The following is a 27,077-nucleotide window of genomic DNA, read 5'->3' as shown; positions in this document are numbered from 1 at the left end:
GTTTGCATTCCAAATGAAACCGTGAACATTTTGCAGCCCATGCAAGGTCAAGGCACTTGCCCAAGTCTGAAAGTGTCCTAAGTTTTTTCTTTCCTTCTGAGAAAAACAAGTTCTCCTAACTGAATTCCAATCATCTGGGTCAATGTTTTAAAAGCTTGGTATCTTAGCTGTTTTTATTTTAAACTTTTAATCCTGTACATTCTTCTCAAGCCTCTGGGACCAGACACTAAGCTCCGCTTTCAGCAGGCTTGATATAACATCACATACTCTACATTTTTGTGGCATGCCAGCTCTCTAAACAGAAAAGAAAAAAAAAAAGAATGTGTTCTAAATCTTGCCTTGCTATAGACTAAAATGTTCTTTTGGACAAATATGTTTGACTAAAACATGCTCAATCCCTACTTTCTTTTTGCGTTTCTAAACTCTATCTTTATACTTTTTCTTCACTTAAAAATGTCTTCAGACTGACAAATAAGGCCTTATATCACTTTTTGAAAAGCAAATGATGAAAGATGGATTAAAAAGCAATAATTTGCTGACACTACTTCAAAGAAGCAAAAAGGGTGTTTAAAACTCCTCAGGAAGGAAAATAATTGATATGGGCTCTAAAAACTTACACAACTGGTGTAATAATAGAAAAGAAATAAGAAAACTATTATCTCTAAACATCAACATTTTAAAGATGATTATACAGTGAAAAACTCAAAATAATAATTACATCTATAGAGATCTACTGGAAGGTACTATCATTTGAAGACACACTTGGGAAAAATCACAAAAAATGTTTGCTTAAAACCTGACAATCACTATCATCTCAGGGTGCCAGGGATTAAAGGCACTTAAGAATGACCCATTTAGACAGAGACAGTGTGTTTATGAGTACAATTAGCTCCTTATTCCAGTAAGACAGGAATGTCATGGTCTCCTGGTCAGTCTCTCTGCCTCCAGTCATCCTGTAGGTAGCTTCCAGAATGATCTTTAAGAAATCCTGATCACGTGGCTCTCCATTTCCTATCAGAAAAGATACACTCATTGCGATATATACAAACCATTTATGATTTGGCCCTGCTCTTCCACTCTGCCCCCTTTTGTCAACTCTGCCTCCTTCACGCTGCACTTTAGCTACTTTTAATTAAGTACTTGTAGTTAACCAAACATTCATTTTTCTATCAAGCTTCAGGCCTTTGTGCATACTCTTCCTTCTATGTGGAATGTTCTCCCTTGTTGTTAGTCTGGCAAATAGCTACTCTTTTGAGCTTAAAACTAGTGACCTTCTCGGAGACTCTCCCAGGCAGGGGCTTTGACTGACCCTTTAAATATGCACTAGTATTCCCAGTGCCTCGCCTGGTTCCCAGGAGACAGCTGGCACTCAACAAATGAAAGTGTTAAAGCCAAAATAAGTGGAATATATTTTTCTACTTAAACTGTAACTTCAGTCTTCATGCTGAATCTTTTCCCAGGGCTCATGACAAACAACACAGATGAGAACAGGAAGGGAGAGGACAACAGAAGAGACGGTCATCACTAAACTGGGAAAGATGCACTGGAAATAGATGCCACACACACGCTGGGCACCAGCCTTGTCAGATGAGTGGCCTCTCCTTGACGGGCTCCAGCACTCACTTCATCACCCCCTGGCAGTAGGCCTCAGGAGCTTAGGAGGAAGGGTCCTAAGCTACCTGGGCATTACCACTGTGCTAGGTTCCAGCACAGGTAAATGTAGGCACCAACTGGCAAACCACAGGGGCATCAGCTTCACGCCAAATGATAAAACAAAGCTTCAAGATCACTTCAGGCTCAGGCTTAGCTTCAAATAAAGAGATGCATGGACCACTTTGAAAGAATGTCAGTGGGGTAGCAGCTGACAGACTCAGTTTTTTAAAGCTTGCATTAGTGAGAACCTCTCCAAGAACAAGAGATTATTTATTTGGGGGTAAGTTATCTATGTAATTTAAATATTGTACTCTGCCAACAAATTCCAGTACACATGGGAAACTATTTTTAAATTGTGAATGCAGCCAACTTAAAAGATAGGAACACAGCCTATGGTTTCTTTTTAAATAGAGATAATTACTTTTTAGGAAGTACAACAAATGCACAAACAAATGTTCAAAGCTGTCACTCTCCCTTTTAAAAAATATCCAGATAATCTAAAAATGTGTGATTCTTTAATCTTTGGTTCAAATAATTAACTTTGTATTATGTAGCATAATGTCTGGCCCACAGAATTATTTGTTGTGCCTCAATAATTATTAGTTGAGTAAATGAATGAATATATTCTTCAGAACGATTTTTTTTTAAAGCTGCCATTTATGATGACATTACTCCATAATTACAACATCAAGTGGAGTAGGAAATAGCAACCCACCCCAGTATTCTTGCCTGGAAAATTCCATGAACAGAGGAGCCTGGTGGGCTACAGTCCATGAAGTCACAAAGAGTCAGACACAACTGAGCTACTGAGCAGGCATGCACGCACAACAAGGCTGGAGATGTAACGACATTCCTTTAAGTACAACTAACCTTTAAAATTTCACACTGACGGTCAATACATTGCCAAAGGAATTTCTGGGGATAGAAGCCTTTTAAGTGTTTTCTTTCAGTGTTTGAATGGTACAGCCTTAAGGAGATGTTCTAGGTAAGTCAGATGAGGAAGGTGAACAGTTTCACATGGACAGGAAATTGAGGTATGAAAGTGAAAGTTGCTTAGTCACGTCCAACTCTTTTCGACCCCATGGACTATACAGTCCATGGAATTCTCCAGAACAGAGTACTGGAGTGGGTAGTCTTTCCCTTCTCCAGGGGATATTCCCAACCCAGGGATCAAACCCAGGTCTCTTGCATTGCAGGTGGATTCTTTACCAGCTGAGCCACAAGGGAAGCCCAAGAATACAGGAGTGGGTAGCCTATCCCTCCTCCAGTGGATCTTCCTGACCCAGGAATCAAACTGGGGTCTCCAGCATTGCAGGTGGATTCCTTACCGACTAAGCTATCAGGGAAGCCGCAAACTGAGGTATGGCTGACATAATTCCTTAACTGGGAAACCCCTGATTGAGTCTCATTTTAGAAAAAAGAGCTCGCTGATAAATGGAACATATAAACTAGGACTTGAAATTTTCCTATATGAACTTTCCTCAGGAGAGCTTAATTTCTGTAATCTGAATATTACAAAGTCAAATGCTAAGTCATTTTTGACACATTCATTCAAATGTGTTCTTAGCACCTTCTGTGTGTTTTAGATAACGTGTTAGGTTGTAGGCACAAAGAAGGAGGAACAGGCCAAAATTCTGTCCAGTAAAGGGAGACTGGAAAGATCTTTCTCAAAAAGTACTGTCTAGAGTACTTAGTTACAAAGTGAGTGAAGGAGAGCTAAAGTCATCAACTAATTTCTAGCAGAGTAGAAGTCATTACAAGCTCCTGATTTTAGTGGGCTGATAAAGAAGCCAGGTGCTCCACATAAAAATATAGTGATAATTCTTCTAGACACTCTGAGATAGACATAAGAAACATGGGGGAAATGTTGAAGGTCTGATTAAAAAAACTTTCTATCACTTCTTCAGGAAATCATTTTGAGTGGCAGATATCCTGCTAAATTCAGCTTGGGGTATTAAGGCGTTACAGATCAGAGTGTGTTCAGGGATCTCAAGTCACTGTCACCCAGAGGAAAACCATCACTCTGCAAGGGGCAACCTTCCTAGGGACCTGTCAAGTGCATAAAAGCCAATCATGATTTTGTGCCCGCAGAACACAATACAAATCAGCCAAATAACAAATTCTTTAAATCAGTGCTGTCCAGTCGAACTTCCTGTGATGATAAAAATGTTCTGTATCCGCATGCTGAATACAGTAACTACTAGCCACATGTGCCTATTGAGCACTGGAAATATTGTTAGTGAGACTGAGGAACTGAATTTTTATCTATATTTTAATGAATTTAATTTTAAATAGCCATCTGTGGCTAGGGGCCACCATACTGTACAGGAAAGCTCTAAAATCTAATAATTAACCCAGTTACAAACAAAATAAAGTTTGCTTTGTTTATGTTAAGGAGAAAAAAGTCAGTTGAATTAACCCTGGAGAAGGATCTCTGAGATAAAAAAACAAATGAATGGTTTGCACAATTCAGTAACTTTTTGTAGGAATGGTTGCAGCACAACAGTTCTTGTTATACCACCGTGGAGAAAGGAAGCTTTCCCAAGGGTGGAGGTCTAGGGGGAGATTCTGAAGTACGGTAATTAGGGCCTGGGCTTCCCAGGTGACTCAGTGGTAAAGAATCTGCCTGTCAATGCAGGAGACATGGGTTCAATCCCTGGGTCAGGAAGATACCCTGGAGAAGGAAATGGCAACCCACTCCAGTATTTTTGCCTGGGAAATCCCATGGACAGAGGAACATGGTGGGTTACAGTCCATGGAGTCACAAAAGAGTTGGACATGACTTAGTGACTAAACATCAATAACGACAATTAAGGCCTATTCCAGTCCAGTTGTTTTTTTTTTGTTGTTGTTTTCTGACTTATTAGTTTTCAGAACTATCTAAGAAATGTGAGAAGTACAGAACAAGTTCAAACCATGTCCCTTTTGTTTTTTTAAGCTTTTTATTTTGAGTATAGCAAAGGGACTCATCCATAAATATACATGTATCCATTCTCCCCCAAACTCCCCTCCCATCCAGGCTGCCAAATAACACTGAGGAGAGTCCATGTGTTATACAGTAGGTCCTTGTTCATTATCCACTTTAAATACAGCATGTGTACATGTCCATTCCAGACTCCCAAATTACCCTTTCCCCCATTCATCCCCACCCTCTGGCAACCGTAAGCTCATTCTCTAAGTCTGTGAGTCCGTTTCTGTTTTGTAAATAAGTTCATTTGTATCATTCCTTTTTAGATTCCACATATAAGGGATGTCATAGGATATTTTTCCTTCTCTGTCTGCCATGTCCGTCTGTTTTGCCACTACTAGCAGACCTTGGGGCACTGGGCCTGTCACAGTACTTTGCTATTATCTGTCATATCTCCTCTGGTCCCTGCTGGCCACCTTGGGGGTCCTGTCTCCTCATTACGTTTCACTCCCTCAGTCATCAGTTGCACAGGCAGCCCACAGTTTTTTGGACTTACATTTTGTTGCTCTGTTTATTCAACATTTCTAATAAACATTTAAAATTATTTCTACTTTATTCTACATTTTCTGGCTAGCACATCAAACATATTGACAAATGAAAGCAGCAGTATATTTTGGGGTAGAAATAAAGGAACTTGACAATAATTAAGCTCTTCTATGAATCAAGCACTTCTTTTGCCATCAGCCCTACCAAGCAGATGCTACTAATTCTCTCATGTCAGATGAAGAAATTGAAGCTCAAGGATGGTAAATAACTGACCCACAGTCATGCAGTGATACAGCTGTCATGAGAACCCAAACTTGTCTGATCCCCCCAAACCTATGTTTTTTCCTACCAAGGGAAAAAAAAAACACTGCTTCCTAAGTCTACTTTTAACAACGCAGTTTTCATAAATAAATTCCCCAGCAAAACATTACGGTAATCCTTTACTTTCCTCTGTCAGTTTCTTACATCAGATCATATGTTCTCTGACTTATTATTATTATTTTTTTTTAAAGAAGACTAAGGAAGAAGGAAAAAATGAGAAAGAAAGAATGCGTTTGTGGAGTGATTCTAGAATATTTAAAAGGATGTGAAGCTATTACATTAAGAGGTTTTGTTTCCTTTCGGTCTTAAAACATATAAGTTCTTTTTATTTTTTAAAGCTACCAAGGCATTAGAGCCTAATAAATTACTCCAAGGGATAGTTTAAAACTTCATGCAAATGATTTATTGAAAATATTAAAAAAGGTAAGTTCCAGATGCCACCTAAAATACTGTTCCATTAGGAAAACTAGCAATACCAACACAACAACAACAACAACAAAAGCCCTACCAGTTTGTAGAGCTGATGGAGCCAACTCTATCTATTATTCAGTTATTATTGTACTTACATAGTAAAACCATGTACCGTATCCTATGGAGTCAAGCATCACCACTTAAGAACTTAAGGAAGGCTAGACAACATTTTATAAGTATCACATACTTTTAAAAGTAAAGCAACAGGTAGAAAGAAAGTTATTTTTCTGATGGGGCATCTGTAACTTAGCATTTTTGTACTCTAATCAAACCTTTTACAAAAAATGTCTTAAAGTCTGTCTCTCAAAGTGGATGACTTAAAAAAAAATGGAAACACTTGCAACCTTTCAGTATCTTTCAAGAATTTAATGTTTATAGTCATTTTAGTCTAGTAATATAGACAAACTGGGTTCCAATCTTGATTCAGTCCTTATTGGTTCTGTGACTTTGGGCAATGCTTTCTTCATCTGAAAAATGGAGATAATTCCCAAGGTTGTTGTTTATTCATGAAAGTAATGTTATATTTTTTATAACAATCTATATAACTGAGAAGATAATAAGATAAAATAGTTAACTTTAACTGATGTGGGCTAATGGATATTTTTAAAGAAAAGATTCCATAAGATAACATACAATCAGTAAAAGTTTGCACATATTTACTGAGGACAACATGAAAGAAATTTTGGTGCAGTAAGAATGTCTGAAATGTAATTCCTGATATATAAGCTGAGGGTATATAGTAAATAAAAAATAAAATTCTCATTTTATAATATGTTTCATAAAATGTAAAAGAATGGAAAAAGTTCAATAAGCTCTGTGACTATAAAATCTATTCCCACTAGAAGATGGTATCTAAGATGGTTGCTTGGGTAAACTGCAAGAGTATACTTTCCCCCAACCACAAATCACAGAACAGAATGGAAGTCTTCCACAGAATGGAAGTCTTCTTATGGAATGTGTTTTTAGCTGCATGTGGGTTGTTATGATTGAGTTTCCCAAAAGGACACAGTAGAGCATTTCTCCTAGCTTTATCTAACCTTTTGGTCTTCTTAAGATGCCCTTATTTCCAAGTACACTAGCTGATCTTGGAATGATTTTTCCTTACAAGTATCTGCTAGAGAAAAAAGACAAAGAAAGGAGGTAAGAAACGAGATAGAAGAACTGGCCAGTAGCCCATAAGAATCTGACTAGTGCCATGCATGCGGCAGCTCACGCTACTCATCTCTCATGACTTCACGGGAGAAGGGTACTAAGAAATCCTTATCCAGCTCCAAGCTTTGCTTTTCAGAAGGAAGGAAACTCTGTGACACTCAAGGAAGGGAAAGAGTGTGATCAGAAGTCACTAGGCACTCAAGAAAGAAGAATGAAGATGATTTCAAAGTGGAAGAATCATTGCATTAATAGGTACGTTAGAGATAATTTAGTTCAACCCTCTTTGTAGTGCAGGATTTCCCTTCACTGTATCTCTGAAAGATGATCCTTCAGGCTCTGCCTAAACACCTCCAATAATTGGGATCTCACCTCTTTGAGTCCACTAGCTCCAAGCCAGAAATCTGGGATATATTATAGATTCTTTATATCATTCACATCCAGGTTAACTATCAAGGTATTTTACCTCTCAAATATCTCTTAAATCTGTCCACTGTTCCCCTTCTCATTATCTTAGTTGAGGCCTTTCTTTCTTATCCCTTTCTGTGGTCCTGCAATAGTACCCAACTACCAGATTTTCTGCTTCCAAATAATTCACCTCTAATCCATCTTCACATGGCAGATTGCAGTGGATGTTCTAAAACACAAATCTAGTCATGTCATTCCTCTGTTTAAAACCTTTTAATAATTCAATACCACAAATAGCCAAAAACCAAAAAACTAAGGTTTTAGCCCGAAATGCATGACCTTGTCTAACTCTCCAGTGCACACTTCAGCTACACTAAATGGTTGTGAGTCCACATGTCCCAAGCTATTTCACATCTCCTTGCTTTTGCTCATGTTGCTGCCTCTGATCGGAACACTCTTTTTTCCCCCTCTGTCAATCAGCTCAATAAGGAAGTATCTTCAGGAAGGCATCTTTTGACACCCTCCCCAGTGTAATATAAAAAATATTCTGTGTGTATTCTCTATCACTGCACTTATCCTATTATACTGAAGTCATTAGTCTCTTTCCGCCAGGTGAGTCTCCCAAGGCAGGGACCACGTTAAACTCTTAGTGCATGACACAGAACTCATGGTAATGTGTTTAATACATGCTTAGTACATATTAAATACATGAATTTTTCTGATGTAAGTTAAAATTTATAACTCCAATTTCCAACTTTTACACCATGAAACAATAAAAACCATCTCGCTAGGGAAATAATGGCATTTGGCCAGTACATAAAAAGGCAAAGTTTAAATACTACTTATATGACATTTGCACTTACCTAAATTGCTGTATGTTGCACTACAGGGATTCAGGTCCAGAGGATCTGAAATGTCTTCTTTTTCCTCTTCTCTTTCCAGTTCAGGTAGGTGCAATGCTGGTGTGACTGAAGTGCAGCCCCCGCCATCTTGCTTCACAACAACAGTTCTTGGATCCCGAGGAGAAAAATCCTCTGTCACTTCGTGAGTCACATGACTGAAACAGATCAGACCACCATCACACTGGCTTCAAAGGTCTCTACTAAGATATAGATTTATGGAAGGCACATACTTGCCATAAATGTAAATAACTGGCCCTATAGTCACAGCAATGGGTTACAAAGCCTAAGATACTTGTCTGAAGATAAGGCAGTCTTTTACACAGGCTGATATGTCTATCTATCCTGATTCATATTAACTGAGAATTCAGTTTGATGGGGGAGGTATAGTAGGCTCAGAGGGAAGTTTGAGAATAATAGGTAAGGAAGGGAACTTCTTGTACGTAGGAGGTTAGCGATAATGGGGATAGAGGGAAATGAATGCTTAACTAGTTGAAGACAAATATACTCAAGTATTTAAGAAAGTATTTAACATATTTACTATGTTTACCATACTATAGTACAGTCATCCCTTGGTATTTATCTTCAGGGGACAGGTTCTAGGACTCTCCACAGGAAACCAAAACCCGCAGATGCTCAAGTCCTTTATATAGCATGGCTGCAGTATTTGTATTATATGCAAATACACCATTCCATATATGTTAAATCACCCTTAGATTACTTCTAATACCCAATACAATGTAAATGTGACGCAAATAGCTGTAAAGACAATGCAAATGCCATGTACATAGTTATTGGTGCATGGCAAATTCAATTTTTGATTTTCGGAAATTTCTGGAATTTTTTCCCTGTAATATTTTCAAACCTGTAGTTGGTTGAATCCACGAATATGGAACAAACAAATTAATAGGGTGGACTGTGCTATAATACTATAACAAATATGAAATACTTTATAGTATTTATTTTATTCCACACTAAAGTATTTATGAAACAATTTAGTAAAGGATCAGGAATAAAGCTGAGATTTAAATAAGGAAGTTAAGCAATTATATTCTGTAAACTGAGGCCAGGAAGTCTTTTTGCCAGGAGGACACTGATGTATCAACCTTTGCTTGTATGCATGCAGCAGGCAAGGCAAATGGAAAAGAAAGGTCTGTACTCTAGCTAATCTTGTCTACTAACATGAATCTGAAGCGTCCCACTGGCCACATACCAGAGGATGGTTATCCATAATGTTTTTTGCTTCTCCAATCTTGTTTCTCTCTGCTTGCTCATTTGCTTATAGCTAGCTCTTCTAGTCTTCCCCATATCCTAGCCTATCTGAACTGTCAACTCTGTTGCTATAAAGTACAAGGGGATGGAATAGTTATTAAATGCTGGTGGAGAAAACTGCCCTAGTTAGAAAATCTCACTGGGCTGGTCAATGAAATAAATTCAAAATCAGGCACCTTTAATAGATTCTGGTTCTACTAAAAGTATTCCTAGACTGTCACACACTCCCCAGTTTTTCTTCTTGTTTTTTCTTTTTAATGGGCAAAGAGAAAGAAGGAAAGGACACATCTTATACACTGTTATATGTTATTCCTGGAATTTCAAATGGCAGTGAGTCATGGTGACATTTACGAGTTTCTTTAAAAGAGGTACTTGGTTTGATCATGTGTCATCAGAGCATATATCACCTGTGGACTTGAAGGAGTAGATCTGAAGGAAGAGCACTTTCTTATCAATCTTTCATTATGGAAATTATGCATGTGCAAGAAAATAAGCCTTTAAGTCTACTGGATAAAGTGTGTGTTAGTCACTCAGTCATGTCTGACTCTTTGCAACCTCATGGACTGCAGCCTGCCAGGCTCCTGTTTTCAGTGATTTTCCCAGCAAGAATTCTGAAGGGGGTTGCCATTTCCTTTTCCAGGGAAGTCTGCTGGATATACAACCTCAAAAGTACTCTTCCAAAGCTGGCAGACACAGAGGTCGCTTTATCCTGTGAGTAAGCAATGAGTGGGAGGTACATTATGAGATCTGGCTCCTGGGGATGGGGTGAGGTGGGAAGGCTTTGGTTCATTAGCAGTCAACAGGAGGGTTCATGTAAAGAGGAGCTCAAATGGTAAAAAGCATGCTGCCTCTTATTAACCTCCTGGGCTGCTGTAGGTTATCAACCCAAAACAAAGCTAATATGGAGCATAATATGGAACATCATAAAATCAAGATAGCAAGGGGCTCTACTTCCATACATTAGTGAAGAAAAGCAAAGTGACACTTCTGAGTCACTCTCAGATGTCCCTTGGTGGTGGTGGTTTAGTCGCTAAGTCGTGTCCGACTCCTGCGACCCCATGGACTGTAGCCCGTCAGTCTCCTCTATTCATGGGATTCTCCAGGCAAGAATACTGGAGTGGGTTGCCATTTCCTTCTCCAGATGTCACTTAGTATCACGACTGTAGGTCACTGAGTAGTTATCAACACACTTCAGGAGGGGGAAAATGATCTTCACTGGACAACAGTTAATATAAGCCATTTTTAATTTCAAAGTGATAAAATGATTAAAATATATCATCCCCCTTTGACAGGAAAAACATTAAACCTCCAGACACTCTCTTCTTACTCTAGAGTCAACTTGAGAGCTTTCTAGAAAAGTGATTTTAGGTTCCTAATCTCTGCAGCCTTGCTCTTGCCTTTTTTCTTTCTTTCCCCAATCTGTCTTTCCCATTTGTCAAAAATGAAAAAGAGGAAGCTCTCTTTTCCATTTGTCAAGAATGACTGGTGAAGCCCAGTTAAAAAGCCATGATTTTACCCTTGCTTGTCTATTTTCCTGCCTGGGAACGGGTATTTCTATTAAGCCTATTGTAAAAACTACAAGAGTTACTGCTATTAACCCATGAGGAATTTCCTGGGCCTGTTCCCACATACATGAAACATGGCTCTGTACTCAAAAGTTCTCAAAACACAATACAGATGCTAAAAAGCAAGAAATATTAAAGACTCACCCACTGTACTCACTCATACAACTCCCCATTAAAGGAAATTCTACAGGGCCTTCTTCAGTCTGTTAATCATGTTCTGAAGCTCTGATGAACCATAGCTCCCACTGAGTTCTGGAGGACTACAAGTTGGGCAAGATATAAGAGGCTCGAATTCTGCACCTTAATACAGTCCATTGCACTTTGACCTTTACCTTAGGGGTTTGGTCTGGGAAATGAGCCAAATTACCTTCTGGGAAGTTAAGCAAAGTGAATGCTAGTTTTATTAACTCTTTGAGAACCTGAGCAGCATAACCTATATCCTACACAAAGGTCAGTTTTCACAAGCACATTTTAAATAAGTGCACTGGTATATTAAATCACCAATTAAACTAACTGTCAACTATAAAGAATTATGCAAGGAGCTGGTGAAAGTTAAATCACAAAGGTTTACAAATGGATGCTAAGACATTTAATCTACATCTACAGTGACAGCAGTGTCTAAGAGGAAGGATTTTTAAAATGCATCAATGATATGTAATGTCTTGATGCTTGAGGGAAGGACAGCTCTTTATATGATGAAAATGGTAAAAGAGAGAGAAAAACGGAAAGGGAGAGTTTTGAGAGTTCAAGCTTAGATGTGATATCATGCTGTGACTAAAAAATGAAAAAGAATCAAGAACAGCATCAGAGGAGGTGATTCAGTCGCCATGTGCGTGCATGTGTGCTAAGTCACTTTTACAACTCTATGGACTGTAGCCCGCCAGGCTCCTCTAAGCATGGGATTTTCCAGGCAAGAATCCTAGAGTCAATCACTATGTATAAACGGACAAATTGTTCAGCAATACTTAATTTATCTTAGGCATATTAATGTAATAAGGGAATATAATTTTTGACCATTTTTTTTTTTTTTTTTAGTGTTTCATATTTAGATATAAAATCAGGAAACCCTTGCAAATAGTAATATGATGCTTTTCAAATACAGGTTTTTTTCTCCTAGCAAAGTGGTTCACCACTGATGTTTCATTGGGAAATGTTCAATGTAATGGAGAAAATACCAGAATAGGAATCAGAGAACCCAGGTTCTGTTTCCCTATTACTTTGATCTTCTGTGTAAACTAGATGATTACATCAGGAAGGAGATAAAGAAAAAAAATGAAAATTTCCCCCATTTCATCCATGAGATAGATGGTAAAAAAATTCTTTAAAATGAAATTACAAGAAATCTACTAGGATTCTAATAGAGTATATCTTAGTATGTCTTGAAAGTAGCAAATAATGATGACGGTAACTAGATTTTTTTCAGGATAAGTACAAGTTGATATTCATTATTATAAAACAGAAATATTAACTGATCAATGGCCCACAGAGAGGAAGTTAAGGCTTTTCTATTCCTGCTATTTAAATTCCTGTTGAAAATCCGTAGTTCTCTAATGCAATAGAGGGGTCTGCAATAACTGTGGTGCTGACATCTATCTAGATCCTTGGTCCCCAGGCTGGGTCAAACCCTGACCCTGCCAGCTCTTTCACTGGACCCTCAGCATTGGTCTCGCTTTCAGGATGGAAGATAACACACATTTCCTTGTACCTCAAACTCTGACCAACTTTTCAACAATGACTACTAGTTTTCAATTGAGATTTGGTAATGTCTGTATATAGTCACCTTGTTTATTTAAGTTATATGCAGAATACATCATGCGAAATGCTGGGCTGGATGACTCACAAGCTGGAGTCAAGATTGCCAGAAGAAATATCAACAACCTCAGATACGCAGATGATACCACTCTCATGGCAGAAAGTAAAGAGGAACTAGAGTCTCTTGATGAGTGTGAAAGACGAGAGTGAAAAAACTGGCTTAAAACTCAACATGCTAACTAAGATCATAGCATCCAGTCCCAATACTTCATGGCAAATAGATGGGGAAAAAGTAGAAGCAGTGACAGATTTTATTTTCTTGGGCTCCAAAATTACTGCAGCCATGAAATTAAAAGACACTTGCTCCTTGGAAGAAAAACTATGACAAGCCTAGATAGCGTATTAAAAAGCAGAGACATCACTTTGCTGACAAAGATCCATCTAGTCAAAGCTATGGTTTTTCCAGTAGTCATGTACAAATGTGAGAGTTGGACCATAAAGAAGACTGAATGAGGGCCGAAGTATTGATGCTTCTGAATTGCAGTGCTAGAGAAAACTCCTGAGAGTCCCTTGGACAGCAAGGAGATCAAACCAGTCAATCCTAAAGGAAATCAACCCTGAGTATTCATTGCAAGGACTTATACTGAAGCTGTAGCTCCAATATTTTGGCCACCTGATGTGAAGAACTGATTCACTGGGAAAGACTCTGATGCTGGGAAAGATTGCAGACAAAAGGAGAAGAGAGTAGCAGAGGATGAGATGGTTAGATAACATCACTGACTCAGTGGACATGAATTTGAGCAAACTCCGGGAGACAGTGAAGGACAGGGAAGCCTGGTGTGCTGCAGTCCATGGGGTTGTAGAGTCTGACAGGACTGAGCAACTGAACAGCAATAACAGTGTCTGACCTGACACTTAAAAAAATCATGTTGCAATCTCCACAAAGACACATCTCATTTTCTGAACATGGAGGATGAACTTAAAGTGTTCAAAGGAAATGGTAACATTGTTACAGATTTGTCTGTAATACAAATGAATCCCTTGGTAAGGGATTCATCAGTCTGCAATATTCATACATAATTCAAAGCTGCAGAAGCAATCTCCTGCGGGAAGCTCACTTGGCTTACCCAGGTGGTAGGATTAATCATTACACCATCAGATGAAATAATCCTTTTTTTTTTTCCCAGCAAGTTTGTTCAAGACAGATTTTTGTAGAAATTCTGTTAATGTCTGAATATACTTTTAAAAAAGGCAAATCAAATGGCACATTTGAACAGATTAAAGGCCTTTATGTATCCAAGTATTTCCACAATTTCAGTTCAACTTTATCTTCAAATTCAACCACCTTCATTCAGCTTCAGAAGGGACAGTAAATGAAATCAGACTTCTGTAGAGACCATCTGCCTTTTGGGGCAAATGGTATCCTCGATTCCCATTTGCCAGCTCCCTTTAGTAGCTGCATCTGTCTTTAGTTGCCCAAGACAGACAATAAGGAAATGTGTGATTTTTACAACCTCTTTTTACCCCTAAAAATCAGATCAAAGCACATCAGAAGCAGCATTTTGTAGTTTTATTACTGGTTTCCAAAGTTGCTTATTTCTGGAGTTGCTGGGGATGATGGACCTTTGCAGAAGTGGGATGTGAATTGACATGAGGAGGAAAGTTTAAAGTTATTGAATCCCATACTCTTTATCTATTGAAAGAGGGGGAGAAACTCTATTTCTTCCTGTCGTTCTACCTCTAGGACCCCCCACCAATATGACATTTTTCAATCCTATCTTAGTTTTCAGGTCATCAACTTGATTTTGCTACACTTCCCAATTACTGGCATTCTCAGGTAGAAAAGTGTTGTGTCCATCGATCACTATCTTAGTGTCTCCAATTTTCCACTAAGCCTTCTGTAGTCTTTAACTGAAAAACTTCAAACTTCTTATCTTGAACTAAGATTAACCTTTAGCTGAGATCTGATGAATTCTTGCTAATATGTCCAACCTAGTCTGGTCAGATGAAGGTAACTCCTCCTGGTGTGAATAAAGTGGCCAGATCTTGGGATGGGGAAGATTGGCAGCCATGTGCAAGGTCTTAAATAGACTCTAATTTCCAGACACTGCACAGTTTCACCTTTTTTTTCCTTAACAAATGTGAATGGCAAATTAAAAGTGTCTTCAAGGCACCAGACTGTAAGACAGCAAAGTAGATGAGAACACAGGCCATAGTACATCACTGTCACCTTCATAATACTAAAAAAAATTACAGTTTTAAAATCCTATGAAATACAAAATCAGAATGGCACCTGTACAAATTAACAGAAAAGATAAATTAATCTTGGAAAAGTGCAATAAAATAGGGCCGCCTTTCTCAACAACAGAGGTGTGGTAGGAGCTTCGCAGCATCACCATTTGGCCTTAGCTCACTTCTAAAGAAGGGGGTTGGATATTGATGCTTGTTTCCTGGGGAGGCAAGGTGTTAGAAGAAAATATCCACAGGCCCCTCAACAGGACTAACCTAAGGAGGATGTGGAACAGTCATCTTTGGGTCCTGGACTTTTTCCACATGCCCAGAAACACTGGAGAAGTAAGTCACTGTACCTTCTCCCAATTTCCTCTTATCTCCCTCAACTGCCCATTTGCCCTTTGAGTCAGAGGAGTGAGATGATTATTTACCCTACACTCTTCAGAACACAGCTGGCTCACCAACAGGATGGATGTTGGGAGGGAAAGGGAACCGTCACTTCTCAGGCTCCTCTTACGCCACACAGCACAAGCTGCACACTTTTCAGTTTAACTCACAAGAACACCTCAAGAGGTAAAGGTGACTATTTCTCACTTTACACATGGGGAAACTGAGATTGAAAAAAAGTGAAACGAACTGTCTTAGGGTAGGGTAGAGAGTCGGACATGACTTAGCGACTTAATACCACCACCAAAACGGTTAGTGTGCACTCAGGTGACAGAGTCAGGATCTGAATTCGATACTATGCAGCTATGTGTTCTTGCTACCACACTGGTACTATTAGGTAAGCCTGGTGCACTGTGAAGATTCAACAATAAATGCTTGATTATGAAGAGATAAAGTGTTTTGAAGAGAAAGAAGCTATCATTGAAATGTGGGGTGTTAATGATTACAGCTGTGTTCTTTTGAAACATTCTAAACAAAGTTATTATCTAAATGGTAAAAGGATTTTTTTTTTTTAATGGGAGCTGGCTGTTCTAGTGTGTGAAAGACTGTGTTTATAGATATTTGGCTTCCTAATATTAACCTCTACCACTAACGTCTACACCTGCTGACTGCTAGATATTGTGGGCTTAAAATATGTATCTCCTACAGTAATCCTCTGAGTAAGAGTTGTTATTCCCTTAACATTGAATGATAAGAGCAGCCAAAACTTACATGGTATTACTATGTCCCAATTCTAAGCCATGTTTCTCAAAGTGGCACTGTTGACATTCTGTCCAAATAGTTCTTTGTGGTGGAGGGCTGTCCTGTGCATAGTAGGGTCACACTAAATCTCTTACCCTCTCTCTATCCCATAGGTACTGGAATCACTCTCCGCTTCCCCAGTTGTGACAACCGAAGTCTCCAGATATTGCCAAATGTACTCCGGGGATATAAAAACCCCTTCGCTTGCCCTCCTTTCTAACACTTGCCATCAACCCTTTTAAGTCATACAGGTGATTATTTCTGTTTTACAAATGAAGAAATATTAAGCCAAGAGTGATTTAGTTATCTGCCTCAGGTAACACAGCTAGCACCTGGTGGAGCTGAGGTTCAAACCTGACACTTCAGCTCTAGTCTGTGCTCTAAACAGATTCTGCCTCTCAGTTTACGGATGAGGAAACTAAGAAGCAGAGCTCAGGTAACTTGTCCCAGATCCAGATGACAGAGCTAATAAGTGGTGAAAAATGGAAGTGAAAGTTGCTCAGTCACGTCTGACTCTTTGTGACCCCCCATAGACTGTATGTAGCCTGCCAGGCTCCTCTGTCCATGAGGATTCTCCAGGCAAGGATACTGGAGTGGGTTGCCCTTTCCTTCTCCAGGGGATCTTTGCGACCCAGGGATGGAACCCACATCTCCAGTGGGTTCTTTACCACTGAGCCACCAGGGAATAAGTGGTGAAAGCAGGATTCAAATCCAGGTCTGAGTGAATTCAAAGCCTATGTTCTAACATACTATGCCGATTGTTATTAACATGCCTAAGAATTGCTTGTTAAAGATGCAGATTTTCGGCCCCCCACCACAAGGGACTGATTTTACAGCTCTGGGGTTTGACCCAGAAATCTGCATTTATACAAACACCCCACGTGATTCTGATGCAGTTGGTCCTAGGGCCACAATTTGAGAAGCTGTTTTTCACTGCCTCCCTCTCTGCAGAGAGGAGCAGGAAATTAAGTATAAAGGGAGTAAGATGTAAGAAGTGAGGAGGAAAATTTTTAGTAAAGGAGCATCATTGCTCAGAAGTGATATGGCTGAACAGGGGAAATAAAATAATTTAAGTAGTCACAGGTGAGAGATTCATAACAGGCTATTAAAAAAGGGAGGATGTGCTTTGGGACCAATCCTTAGCTTCTGAGGTTTATTCTTAGATAAAATTATACAAACTTGCAACATGTTAGGAAATGAGGATATGGCCTAGTACGACATTTCTGATTTTGATTAGAAGGCCTGGTTGGCTGAAGACCACTCTGAGAACAGGAAATGGCATCTGTGATGCCAGCAGTAAGTCTCCCAGCATGCAGAACTGTCTCAGTTCTTCACATTAACAGAGGTCAGAGGTGAACACAAAAGCCAGGCCCCTTTGACTGAAAAAGCTGCTCCAAGACAGACCACAGCACCTGCACTTTCTACCCACCCTGCAGGGGACTCTTCTTAAAATCTCTCTTCCATTCTGCTATTCCTCTGTTCTTCATCAGCCATAGGTCCTGTGGTCAGGTATTGAGGTCAGGTCCAAGTCCTGTAGGACTTCAAAGCCCTTCACTATGAGGTTGCAACATATGTTTTCATCTTTATTTCAAGCGTTCTGAGACCCAATCCTTCAGCTTCAGACAATGTATTGACATCGTACATTGGACACACCATATTCTTTATCTCTGTGTACCTGCTTTCCCCTCTTAGAGCTGCCTCCCTTCTTCTTTCCATCTATTCCAAACTCAGCCAGTCATTGAAACTGTTCAAATCTCAATTACCCATGATGTCTTATTGTCCATGAGGACTCTTCCTTCCCTGAACACCCATGGCATATGTTATAAACTGTTTGTATCTCCTCCAAATTCATATGTGGAAACCCTAAACCTTGGTGTGGCTAGAGTTGGAGATGAGGGCCTCCAAAGAAATAATTAATATTAAATGAGGTCATAAGGATAGGGCACCCTAACCCTGTTAGAGAGGATTTGTGTCCTTTTAAGAAGAGGCACCAGAGAGTTTGGTTTCTCTCTCTGTACCTATTAGGAGGAAAGGGAGGACACAATGAGAAAGTGGTCATCAAGTCAGAAAGAGCCCTCACCAGAAACCAAATCAGCTGGAACCTTAATCTTGGACTTCTGGCCTCCAGAAGTGTGAGATAATAAATCTTTGCTGTTTAAGTCAACTGTCTGTGGGGTGTTGTTATGGAGCCCAAGCTAAGGCAGCAAGGACTGAGGATCCCAGAAAGCACTCAGTAAATGGGTATTGAATAAACCCAATCAGGTGGGATCTGGGCAGCAAGGCACTAGAGAATGGCACCAGGATCTGTATCCACACAGCTCCCAGCAAAATTTCTGCCGGTATCACTGGAGGACGGGACTGGGACAGGTTCCAGCGAGCAGCATCCAAATGGAGGGGGTTCCTCTCCACAGATAGGAAGGCAGAGGGAAAGGGCATCTTCCCTGGTGCAGAGTGGCGCTTCTGCATGTACCAGCAGCATGGAAAGGCCAGTGGCTGATTCCTGATGCTGTCTCACTCTGTGATAACTAGGAGCTGCTGTGGGGAGCTGACCAGCGTGCTCCACTATCACCACTCTGCTTTTTTTCAGGCAAGCCCTTCATCCTGCTACTAACAAATCACCATTAGAGAGGCACCATATGCGGATAAACTGCTTGTCCTGGAATTAAACCTTTAAATATCACCTGATGACTCTAATCAATACTCGACTGCAGTTATATTAAGTAATCACTGACTGAAAACTGGCCTAGAGGTCTGAATAAAGGCCGAGAAATTAGAAACTCAGATTTAATTTCAGCTCTGCCACCAATGCTAGTCTGTCCCTGTCTCCCATTATTCATCTATAAAATGGGTGTAGTGACATTTACAGGAGTGTATATTAACTAGGAAATTCACATGAAGTGCCTTGAAGAGAGTGAACAACTGTGCCAATGTTGAGTACTTCAAGATTGCTTGAAGTCAATGAATCAGTACACCTCACTGTGGCCCTTAGTGGTCAGAGACATGCCTTCCTGCACTCAGGCTGACTTTATAAAGGACATGATAGACTCCAACAGACTCAATAATCACCCAAACTATACTCAAGAGGCCAAAAATCTCTGAAGTCAGAGTCTGGCTCTGCCATCTACTTGCAGAGTGGACCTGGGACTATCAATGAGCCTCTCTGTTTTCAGTTTCCTATAAAATAGGAAGAATGCACTATCAGAGATACTGGGACAACTGAGATAACATGAATGAAAATTGAGAATTCTATAATAAGATACTGGTATTTGACTTCAGATTCATTAGGTGAACAAGGAAACAAAGCTGACCTGACAAACAGGGGAATTTGCAGTTTGATTCTTCACTTTGGACTACATTCATTATGAGACTCAAAACAAGTCAATTTAATTCTCTGGATTTTCAATCACCTCCCCAAAGGGAAAGGAACATAAAGCTCTCTGAAGACCACCCCACAACCATCCTATATCATTCTTTGATTACAATAAAATGAGATACTCATTCATTTTCTCTAAAAGAGGATTATTGAAAAATTCAATAGTAAGGACTTTACAAATTCATCTAAACTTCAGGAAAAATAGTTCAGCAAATGCAGATGTGATTTTTATAAATGCTGATAGTCCAGAAGTTTCTTTAGAGCAAAGAACATGATCAGGAGAACTAGCAACTACTTTCAGCTTCTGTCTCCAGTTTTTTTCTTTATGAGAAATAGGAACTTGGTCTTCAAGTTCTTAGGACCAGTTTAGTCTTAAGCAGGAAAAGATGACTTTGACAAGTTCTCTTAGCAAAGAGTAGAGATAATGCAAATTAAGATATAATTAGAACACACCTGAAACTAATATAACATAAATCAACAATTCTTCAACTAAAAAAAAGTGTTTAAAAAAATTTTTTTAAAAGATTGTCCATATCAAAAGAGAGAGAGAGAGAACTGGAGCGTACACATTAAAAAGAAAAATTCAAGCTTCTAGCTGAACTTTCCAGAGAAGGACATCACATTGTATCATAATCTAGGAGGTATTTGAACTTCTCGGTCCATACTCCATGTGCATACACACATGTATATTAAGAGACTCAGACTCTGGTTACTTTAGTGAGCAGTAAACATGTCTAGCATTTGGCCAGAACGGCCAACAGGCCACCAGCATGCCTGACTACAGACAAATCAGATATTATAGTTTAGTCCAGCAGTCAGAAAACTTTGCTATGAAGGGTCAAATAGTAAATAGTTTAGACTTTACAGTCCATGTGTGCCTTTTGCAACTATTCAACCCTGCTTTTGGAGAAGGAAATGGCAACCCACTCTAGTATTCTTGCCTAGAGAATTCCATGGACAAAGGAGCCTGGAGAGCTACGGTTCACAGGGTTGCAAAGAGTTGGACAGGACTGAGCGACTAACACACACACAACCCTGCTATTATGGTACAAAAGCAGCTGCAGATACGTAAAAAAAATGAGTGTGGCTGCTTTTCAATCAAACTTCATTTATAGAAACAGATAAAAGGTTGAATGTGGTCCACAGTTGATAGTTTGCCAATTCCTGATCTATACCCCTGAAACTTGGGAGTGGATTAGAGGGACTCTAAGGATTGACTCCTGCATTATTGAGGAATATAGCTGAATTCTAAGGACTCTAAGAAGATCAAAAAGGTCTTGGAAGGGTATAAGAAGGTGTATATAGATGACTAGCATTCCTAGGAGAGCAATGGTGTGCCAAACCTAATCTGCCTGTCCAAAACGGAAGCTGCTGCAGTTTGGATAGAATCCCAGCAATATGGGGCAGGGCTGGATTCCTGAGCTGGTTCTGGGAGTCCCAGAGAAACTGGATTTACATGGTATCCAAGAGTACATGGTAGGGGTGTTTGCTAATTAGGAACATGATCTTCAGGGCTGGTGGAGCTAGAAAGGTTAGTCAAGTGTAATAGGGAAGAGTCAATTTTGACTCTTCTATGCAGGATTTGTTTCTTTGACTTTAACCCTTGTTTTTTTCTTTTTTGCCACTTTTGTTATTATAATCATACATAATGGCCTGCTTCAGCGAACCCTGTCCCCTCTGTCTGACCCTTAAACTAAAGTGTCTTTTTTAGCTTACAGGGAGATCATTTGACCCTGGCTACCTGTAAATGACCGCAAGAAACTAACACACTCCCTGCCTAAGGTCTGCCGTTCTAGGAGATATCTGCAAGTGTCAAACGGCCTTTTCACTTTGTTTCCCTACCTCCCCCCATCTCTGATCCAGAAAAGAACCTGGCATCCAGACCCCGACAAGATGGTTATTTTGAGACATTAGTCTGCCATCCTCTTAGTCAGCCAGCTTTCCAAATAAAGTTATATTCCTTGCCTCAGCACCTTGTTTCTTGGATTCACTGGCCCTGCATGCAACAAGCAGAGCAAGCTTGAGTTCAGTTACAAAAATTCAAGAGGCCATTTCAGGGGGCAAATGATATCCTTAACTTCAGTTGAGAGTGTTATAGTTATTTTAGGCAAGTTACAGTTATTTTCTCAGTCGCTGACTGTTTTTCTAACTGATTAGAAAGAAAAAATTTTAAGCTAATTTTTGTTTCTTTCATGGGCTAAGCAGCACAGTATGGACTCTTAGCACAGAATCTTAGTTCCCCAACCAGGGATTGAACCTGTGCTCTGTGCAGTAGGGGACTTTTCAGGTGGCACAGTGGTAAAGAATCTACCTGCCAAGCAGGAGACACAGGTTTGATCCCTGGGTTGGGAAGATCCCCTGGAGAAGGGAATGGCTACTCACTCCAGTATTCTTGCCTGGGAAATTCCATGGACAGAGGAGCTCAGTGGGCTACAGTCCATTGGGTCGCAGAGTTGGATGTGACTTAGCAACTAGACAACAGCAACAAACAACCCCTGGAGTGGAAGCACAGAGTCTTAACAACTGATCCACCAGGGAAATCCCTTGAGCTAAATTTTTAAGAACATGTATGTGACTGGCAATAGATACTGTCTACCAATCATGGAATAAATAACAATTTTAGCCAATTAATCAAGAGCTTATCACCAGTTTATGGAAAAGACTACTAAAAGGGGATACCTTGGGAGGAAATAAATTGAATCCAGAAGGGAAGAATGAAATAAAGATGGAAGAGTTTTTTTTTTTAACATGATAAACATGTGAATAAATCTAAAATAAAAAAAGATGATGTGATGTGATGGGGAGTGACTGAGGGTGGGGGAAGTTTCTTACGATTGAGTAGCCAGTGAAGAATTTTCTGAAGGAGTGACATTTAAATTGAGAGCTGAATGACAAGGAGTCAGCCATGCCAAGATCTGAAAGAAGCATACCAAACAGAGTGAACAGCTGATAAAAAGGGATTAGGCTTGGCATGTTTGAAGAACAGAAAGAAAACTTCTACTGTGAGAAGTTCATGAGCAATGTGGTGAGTAAGAGACAGGTTATACCAGTAGTTAGAGGTCAGATTATGTAGGGACTTCTTTCACTGTGTTGAAACAATGAGATTTGCATTAAAAAAATATATACTATGGAATATTACTCAGCCATAAAAAGGAATGCATTTGAGTCAGTACTAATGAGGTGGATGAACATAGAGACTATTATGCAGAGAGAAATAAGTCAGGAAGAGAAAGATAAATATCACATATTAATGCATATACCTGGAATCTAGAAAGATGGTAATGATCAACCTATTTGCAGGGCAGCAATGGAGATGAAGACATAGGGAATAGACTTGTGCACACAGTGGGGGAAGGAAAGGGTGGGACAACTTGAAAGAGTAGCACTGATACATATACATTACTATATGTAAAACAGATAAACAGTGGGAATTTGCTGTATGACTCAGGGAGCTCAAACCCTGTGCTCTGTGACAACCTAAAGGGGTGAGATAGCGTGGGAGTCAGGAGGGAGGGGACATATGTATACCTGTGACTGAATCATGTTGATATATCACAGAAACCAACATAATATTGTAAAGCAATTATCCTCCAATAAATGCATTTAAAAAAAAAAAAAAAAGAATACATGGCTGTTCCAGAGAAATTAGATTAAAAGGGGCAAGAGATTAGGCAGGTAGATCAATTAAGAAAACACTTTAGTAGGCCAGGTGAGAGAAAATGGTGACTTGGACCAGCATGGTAGAAGCAGAGATGGAGAGAAGGAAATAGATTTGTGATATGTTTTGGAGGTTGAGTCAACAACACTTGGTGATATTTTGGATGTAGGGGATGAGGGGAAGAGAAGAATCAAAGATGACTCCTAGTTTTCTAATCTGAGCAACTAAATGGATGGTGGGACCATTTAGCAAGGCAAGGCTTGGGATAGAATAGATTTGTAGGGAAAAATCAAGAGTTCTCTTTTGGACACATTTCATTTGAGATATCCAGTTGTTTAAGTGGAGATATCCAGTTGTTTAAGTGGAGATATCAAATGGATAGCTGTAGGTTGGGAAAATCCCCTGGAGAAGGGAAAGGCTACCCACTCCAGTATTCTGGCCTGGAAAATTCCATGGACTGTAATAGTGCATGGAGTCGCAAAGAGTCAGACACAACTGAGTGACTTTCACTTTCACTTTCATGTGAATCATAGGTGAAGAGATCAGAAATGGAGATATAAATGTAGGAGTCAAAAGAATATACATAATATTTAAAATCTTGATGATGTTTAGCTAGGGGTTAGCCATTCAAGTTTAAGGAATTCTTTTGGCACATGCTTACAAGGGAAAAAAAAACACCTTTATCTTCTAGAGATACATATTGAAATACTTACAAATGAAATGATGCCTGGTATTTACTTCAAAATAATGGGGGGAATGGGATGAGGTCTGGGTGAAACAAGATTGGCCATAAATTGGTAACTGTTGTGGTTTTAGGGTAAGTGGTGGTTCATTTTATGAATCTATCTACCTTTGTATATGTTTAGAATTTTCTTTCATAAAAAGTTTAAAATAAAATAAGGGGAATTCCCTGGTGGTTCAGGGATTGGTTAGGACTTGTGCAGTCACTGCTGAGGGCCTGGGTTCAACTTTGGTTGGGGAACTAAGATCCCACAGGTTGTGCAGTGTGGCCAAAGCAAGCAAGAAAGAAAGAAACCGAAAGGAACTATTTTATTTATGGTCTCCATTAAAAGTGGCAGAAGCAGAGATGGAGAGATGGAAATAAATTTGGGATTAAAAGTGGTCCTCCATTAAAGGTGGTACTGAGGTAACTATTTCACAGTCAACATTTTAAACAAGATGCTCAGAAAGAAAGCCAGAATAACCAGAGGCACATGAGGAAGAGGGTAAGTAAGATTAATCAGGTAGACAGAGGTCACATATATAGGGCCTTCAGTCATATACCTGGGGATATGACTGGGCTTACATTTAAGAAAGAGCACTTGGCTATTCTAAGAATAGAATGCTGGAGAAAAACATTAAGCAAAGATTACCTTAAATTCTGATATCCTAAGCATAATTTGTAAAGAAGTCAACTGATATTGCTAGGTATTGTACAATACTTTACAGATATCTATTTAGTCCTCATGATGTCTCTTTAAGGTAGGTAGTCCTCATGATGTCTCTATGGTACATGCTGGGGAGCTTCAGCTCAGAGAGGTGAAGTCAAAAGTCATGCAATTACAAGTGGCACAATTCAAACTAAAATCTTTGTCTGACTTCAGTGATTCATTTTTCTCACTACGCAATATTACGGACATGCTATGGACACCAAAGAGTTGCAGAGATGGTAGGTAAACTAGTGCTTCTAAAAACTATCATGGAGAAATTCCCACCTGGTCACAGACCTGACTAACCACTAAATTAATTTCTCTTGATCCAGACTAGTTGGATAGAAATGATGACTATGGATACATTCTTGAGCCAAAATTTGATTGGTATTGCTGTCACCAACATCTTCTATTTCCAATTCATCTTTAATACTACTGCCAGAAAAGTTTTTAGATCACACTACTTTCCCCCTTGAAAGCTGTTTCTGCTACAAAATTTATAACATAAAGGCCAAACATTTCAATGTAGTATGCAAGGCTCTTCACAGTCTTTCTTAGCAGTTCTCAAACTTTTGATTCTCTTAAAAGTTATTGAAAACTGTAAGGGCTCTTTGTTTATGTAGATTATAGCTATTGACATTTATTTTATTAGAAATTAAAACTGAAAAATTAAAAAATGATTAAATCATTTAAAAACAGTAAACCTTTAAATATTAACCAAAGTATTTTTTTCCAAACCTCTTTAATATTGTGGCTTTACAGAAGACCGCTGAATTCTCGTATATGCCTCTGCATTCAATCTGCTCTGATATGTTGCTCTGGTTAAAGTATATGAAAAATATCTGGTCACATCCATGTATGCAGGTGGCAAGGGAGTATTAATAGTTGTCTAGATAATCTTGGATATTCTTCTTTGGTACTATACCAGATCTTGGTTAAGTGGTAGTTTCTTAAAAGTTACTTGCAATACGAAATCTCAAACCATATCAATGAACTTTTTGTACTCAGTTACATTAAATTCATTGGTTTAACTTGCAGTTTCAATGGATCTTTTACTCATGCATAATTCTGTAACATCCTAAATGGGGTCATTTGGAAGTAATTGGTTCACTGAGTTATGTGGATCTTCCAAATGTTGACACATTTCATTACAAAATTAAAAAAATCTTTTTTGCTAATGCCACCAGCAATCTCATCATAAAAAAATATTTAAGTATTATCAGGCTGTCATGGTAGCAGATACAAATTTTCAAAAATTCTTATTTTTGTGTGAAAGCATGAATTTTATCATGGGTAAGAAATACTGTCAGTTGTTTTCCTTGAAGTAATAGGCTCACTGTGCTCATTCTTAAGAAAATATCTGCCAAACACCCAATTCTGAATAACCACAGCTGGTCTGCCACTTGTTCTTTTAAGATGGCCCATGAAAAAGAGGCTAGTTCAGCTTTGTAATTCAAATTTTGAAACTCCAACTATTTAGCAAGTGGTTTTCCTTGAGACGACCGTACTTTGGTATGCAGCATAAATACTTTCTGTGTACTTTTCATTTTATCACACAGAATTTTTTAACAGATACATACTCAAGGGTTGAGATTTAATATGATGTGCTACTTCATCAAGGACATTCTTAAGTAAAACTGATGTTTGTTTTTCTAAAACTACTGGTACCATATGGTGCCATGGTTTTGCTTTGCACAGGTGTAAGTGGTTTTACCCATTATTGTTTTTGCATCTTCACTGCAAATGTCAATATACTGAAAAAGACAAATAATGTCTTGGTATTATTAAGAAAATGGTGACTTTTTCACGGTCACTATTTGACCTTGCATGCACCACATCTGAAGAACCACTGCTTTATTCATTATCGTTACCTGTCCTGCTTCTGTTTGCCATCATCATCTCTGTGACTTTGCATATATTGTTCCTTTGCCTACAGTGTGTTCATCAGCCAGCTGGCAAGATCTCATTTGTCATTTAATACCTGGTTTGTATTTCATTTCTGAGAAGCTGACTTCAGGTCTTTTAAGCTGATTTAATCACTCTGTTTTTTGTGCTTCTGTGCCATTCTGAGCATACATTGTTTAAGCATTTATCACATTGAGGGCAGAGGGTCTAGTAATATTTTTAAGCACCTACTATGTGCCAGACCCTGCGTTAAGTCTTTTATATGTTACTATTATATCCCCAAATTAATTACAGACTGAAGGTCCAGACAGACAGCTGAAACTGAAGTCAAACCCACATCCACTATT

General features: G+C 39.1%; 1 protein-coding gene across 10 annotated transcripts in view; it reads right to left on the bottom strand.

Moving 5' to 3' along the window:
- PEAK1 (pseudopodium enriched atypical kinase 1) overlaps positions 1-27,077 on the bottom strand; it is a 307,119-nt gene that overhangs the window by 35,668 nt on the left and 244,374 nt on the right. For all 10 annotated transcript variants that reach the window (XM_043489511.1, XM_043489513.1, XM_043489507.1 and 7 more), the window contains one exon: positions 8,320-8,513. In XM_043489511.1, the coding sequence (XP_043345446.1) occupies positions 8,320-8,513 (194 nt within the window). The remainder of the gene's footprint in view (positions 1-8,319; positions 8,514-27,077) is intronic.

This window comes from Cervus canadensis, chromosome 17 (assembly GCF_019320065.1).
Source record: "Cervus canadensis isolate Bull #8, Minnesota chromosome 17, ASM1932006v1, whole genome shotgun sequence".
In the NCBI taxonomy this organism is placed as follows: domain Eukaryota; kingdom Metazoa; phylum Chordata; class Mammalia; order Artiodactyla; family Cervidae; genus Cervus; species Cervus canadensis.
This window is presented reverse-complemented; position numbering and strand designations above follow the sequence as displayed.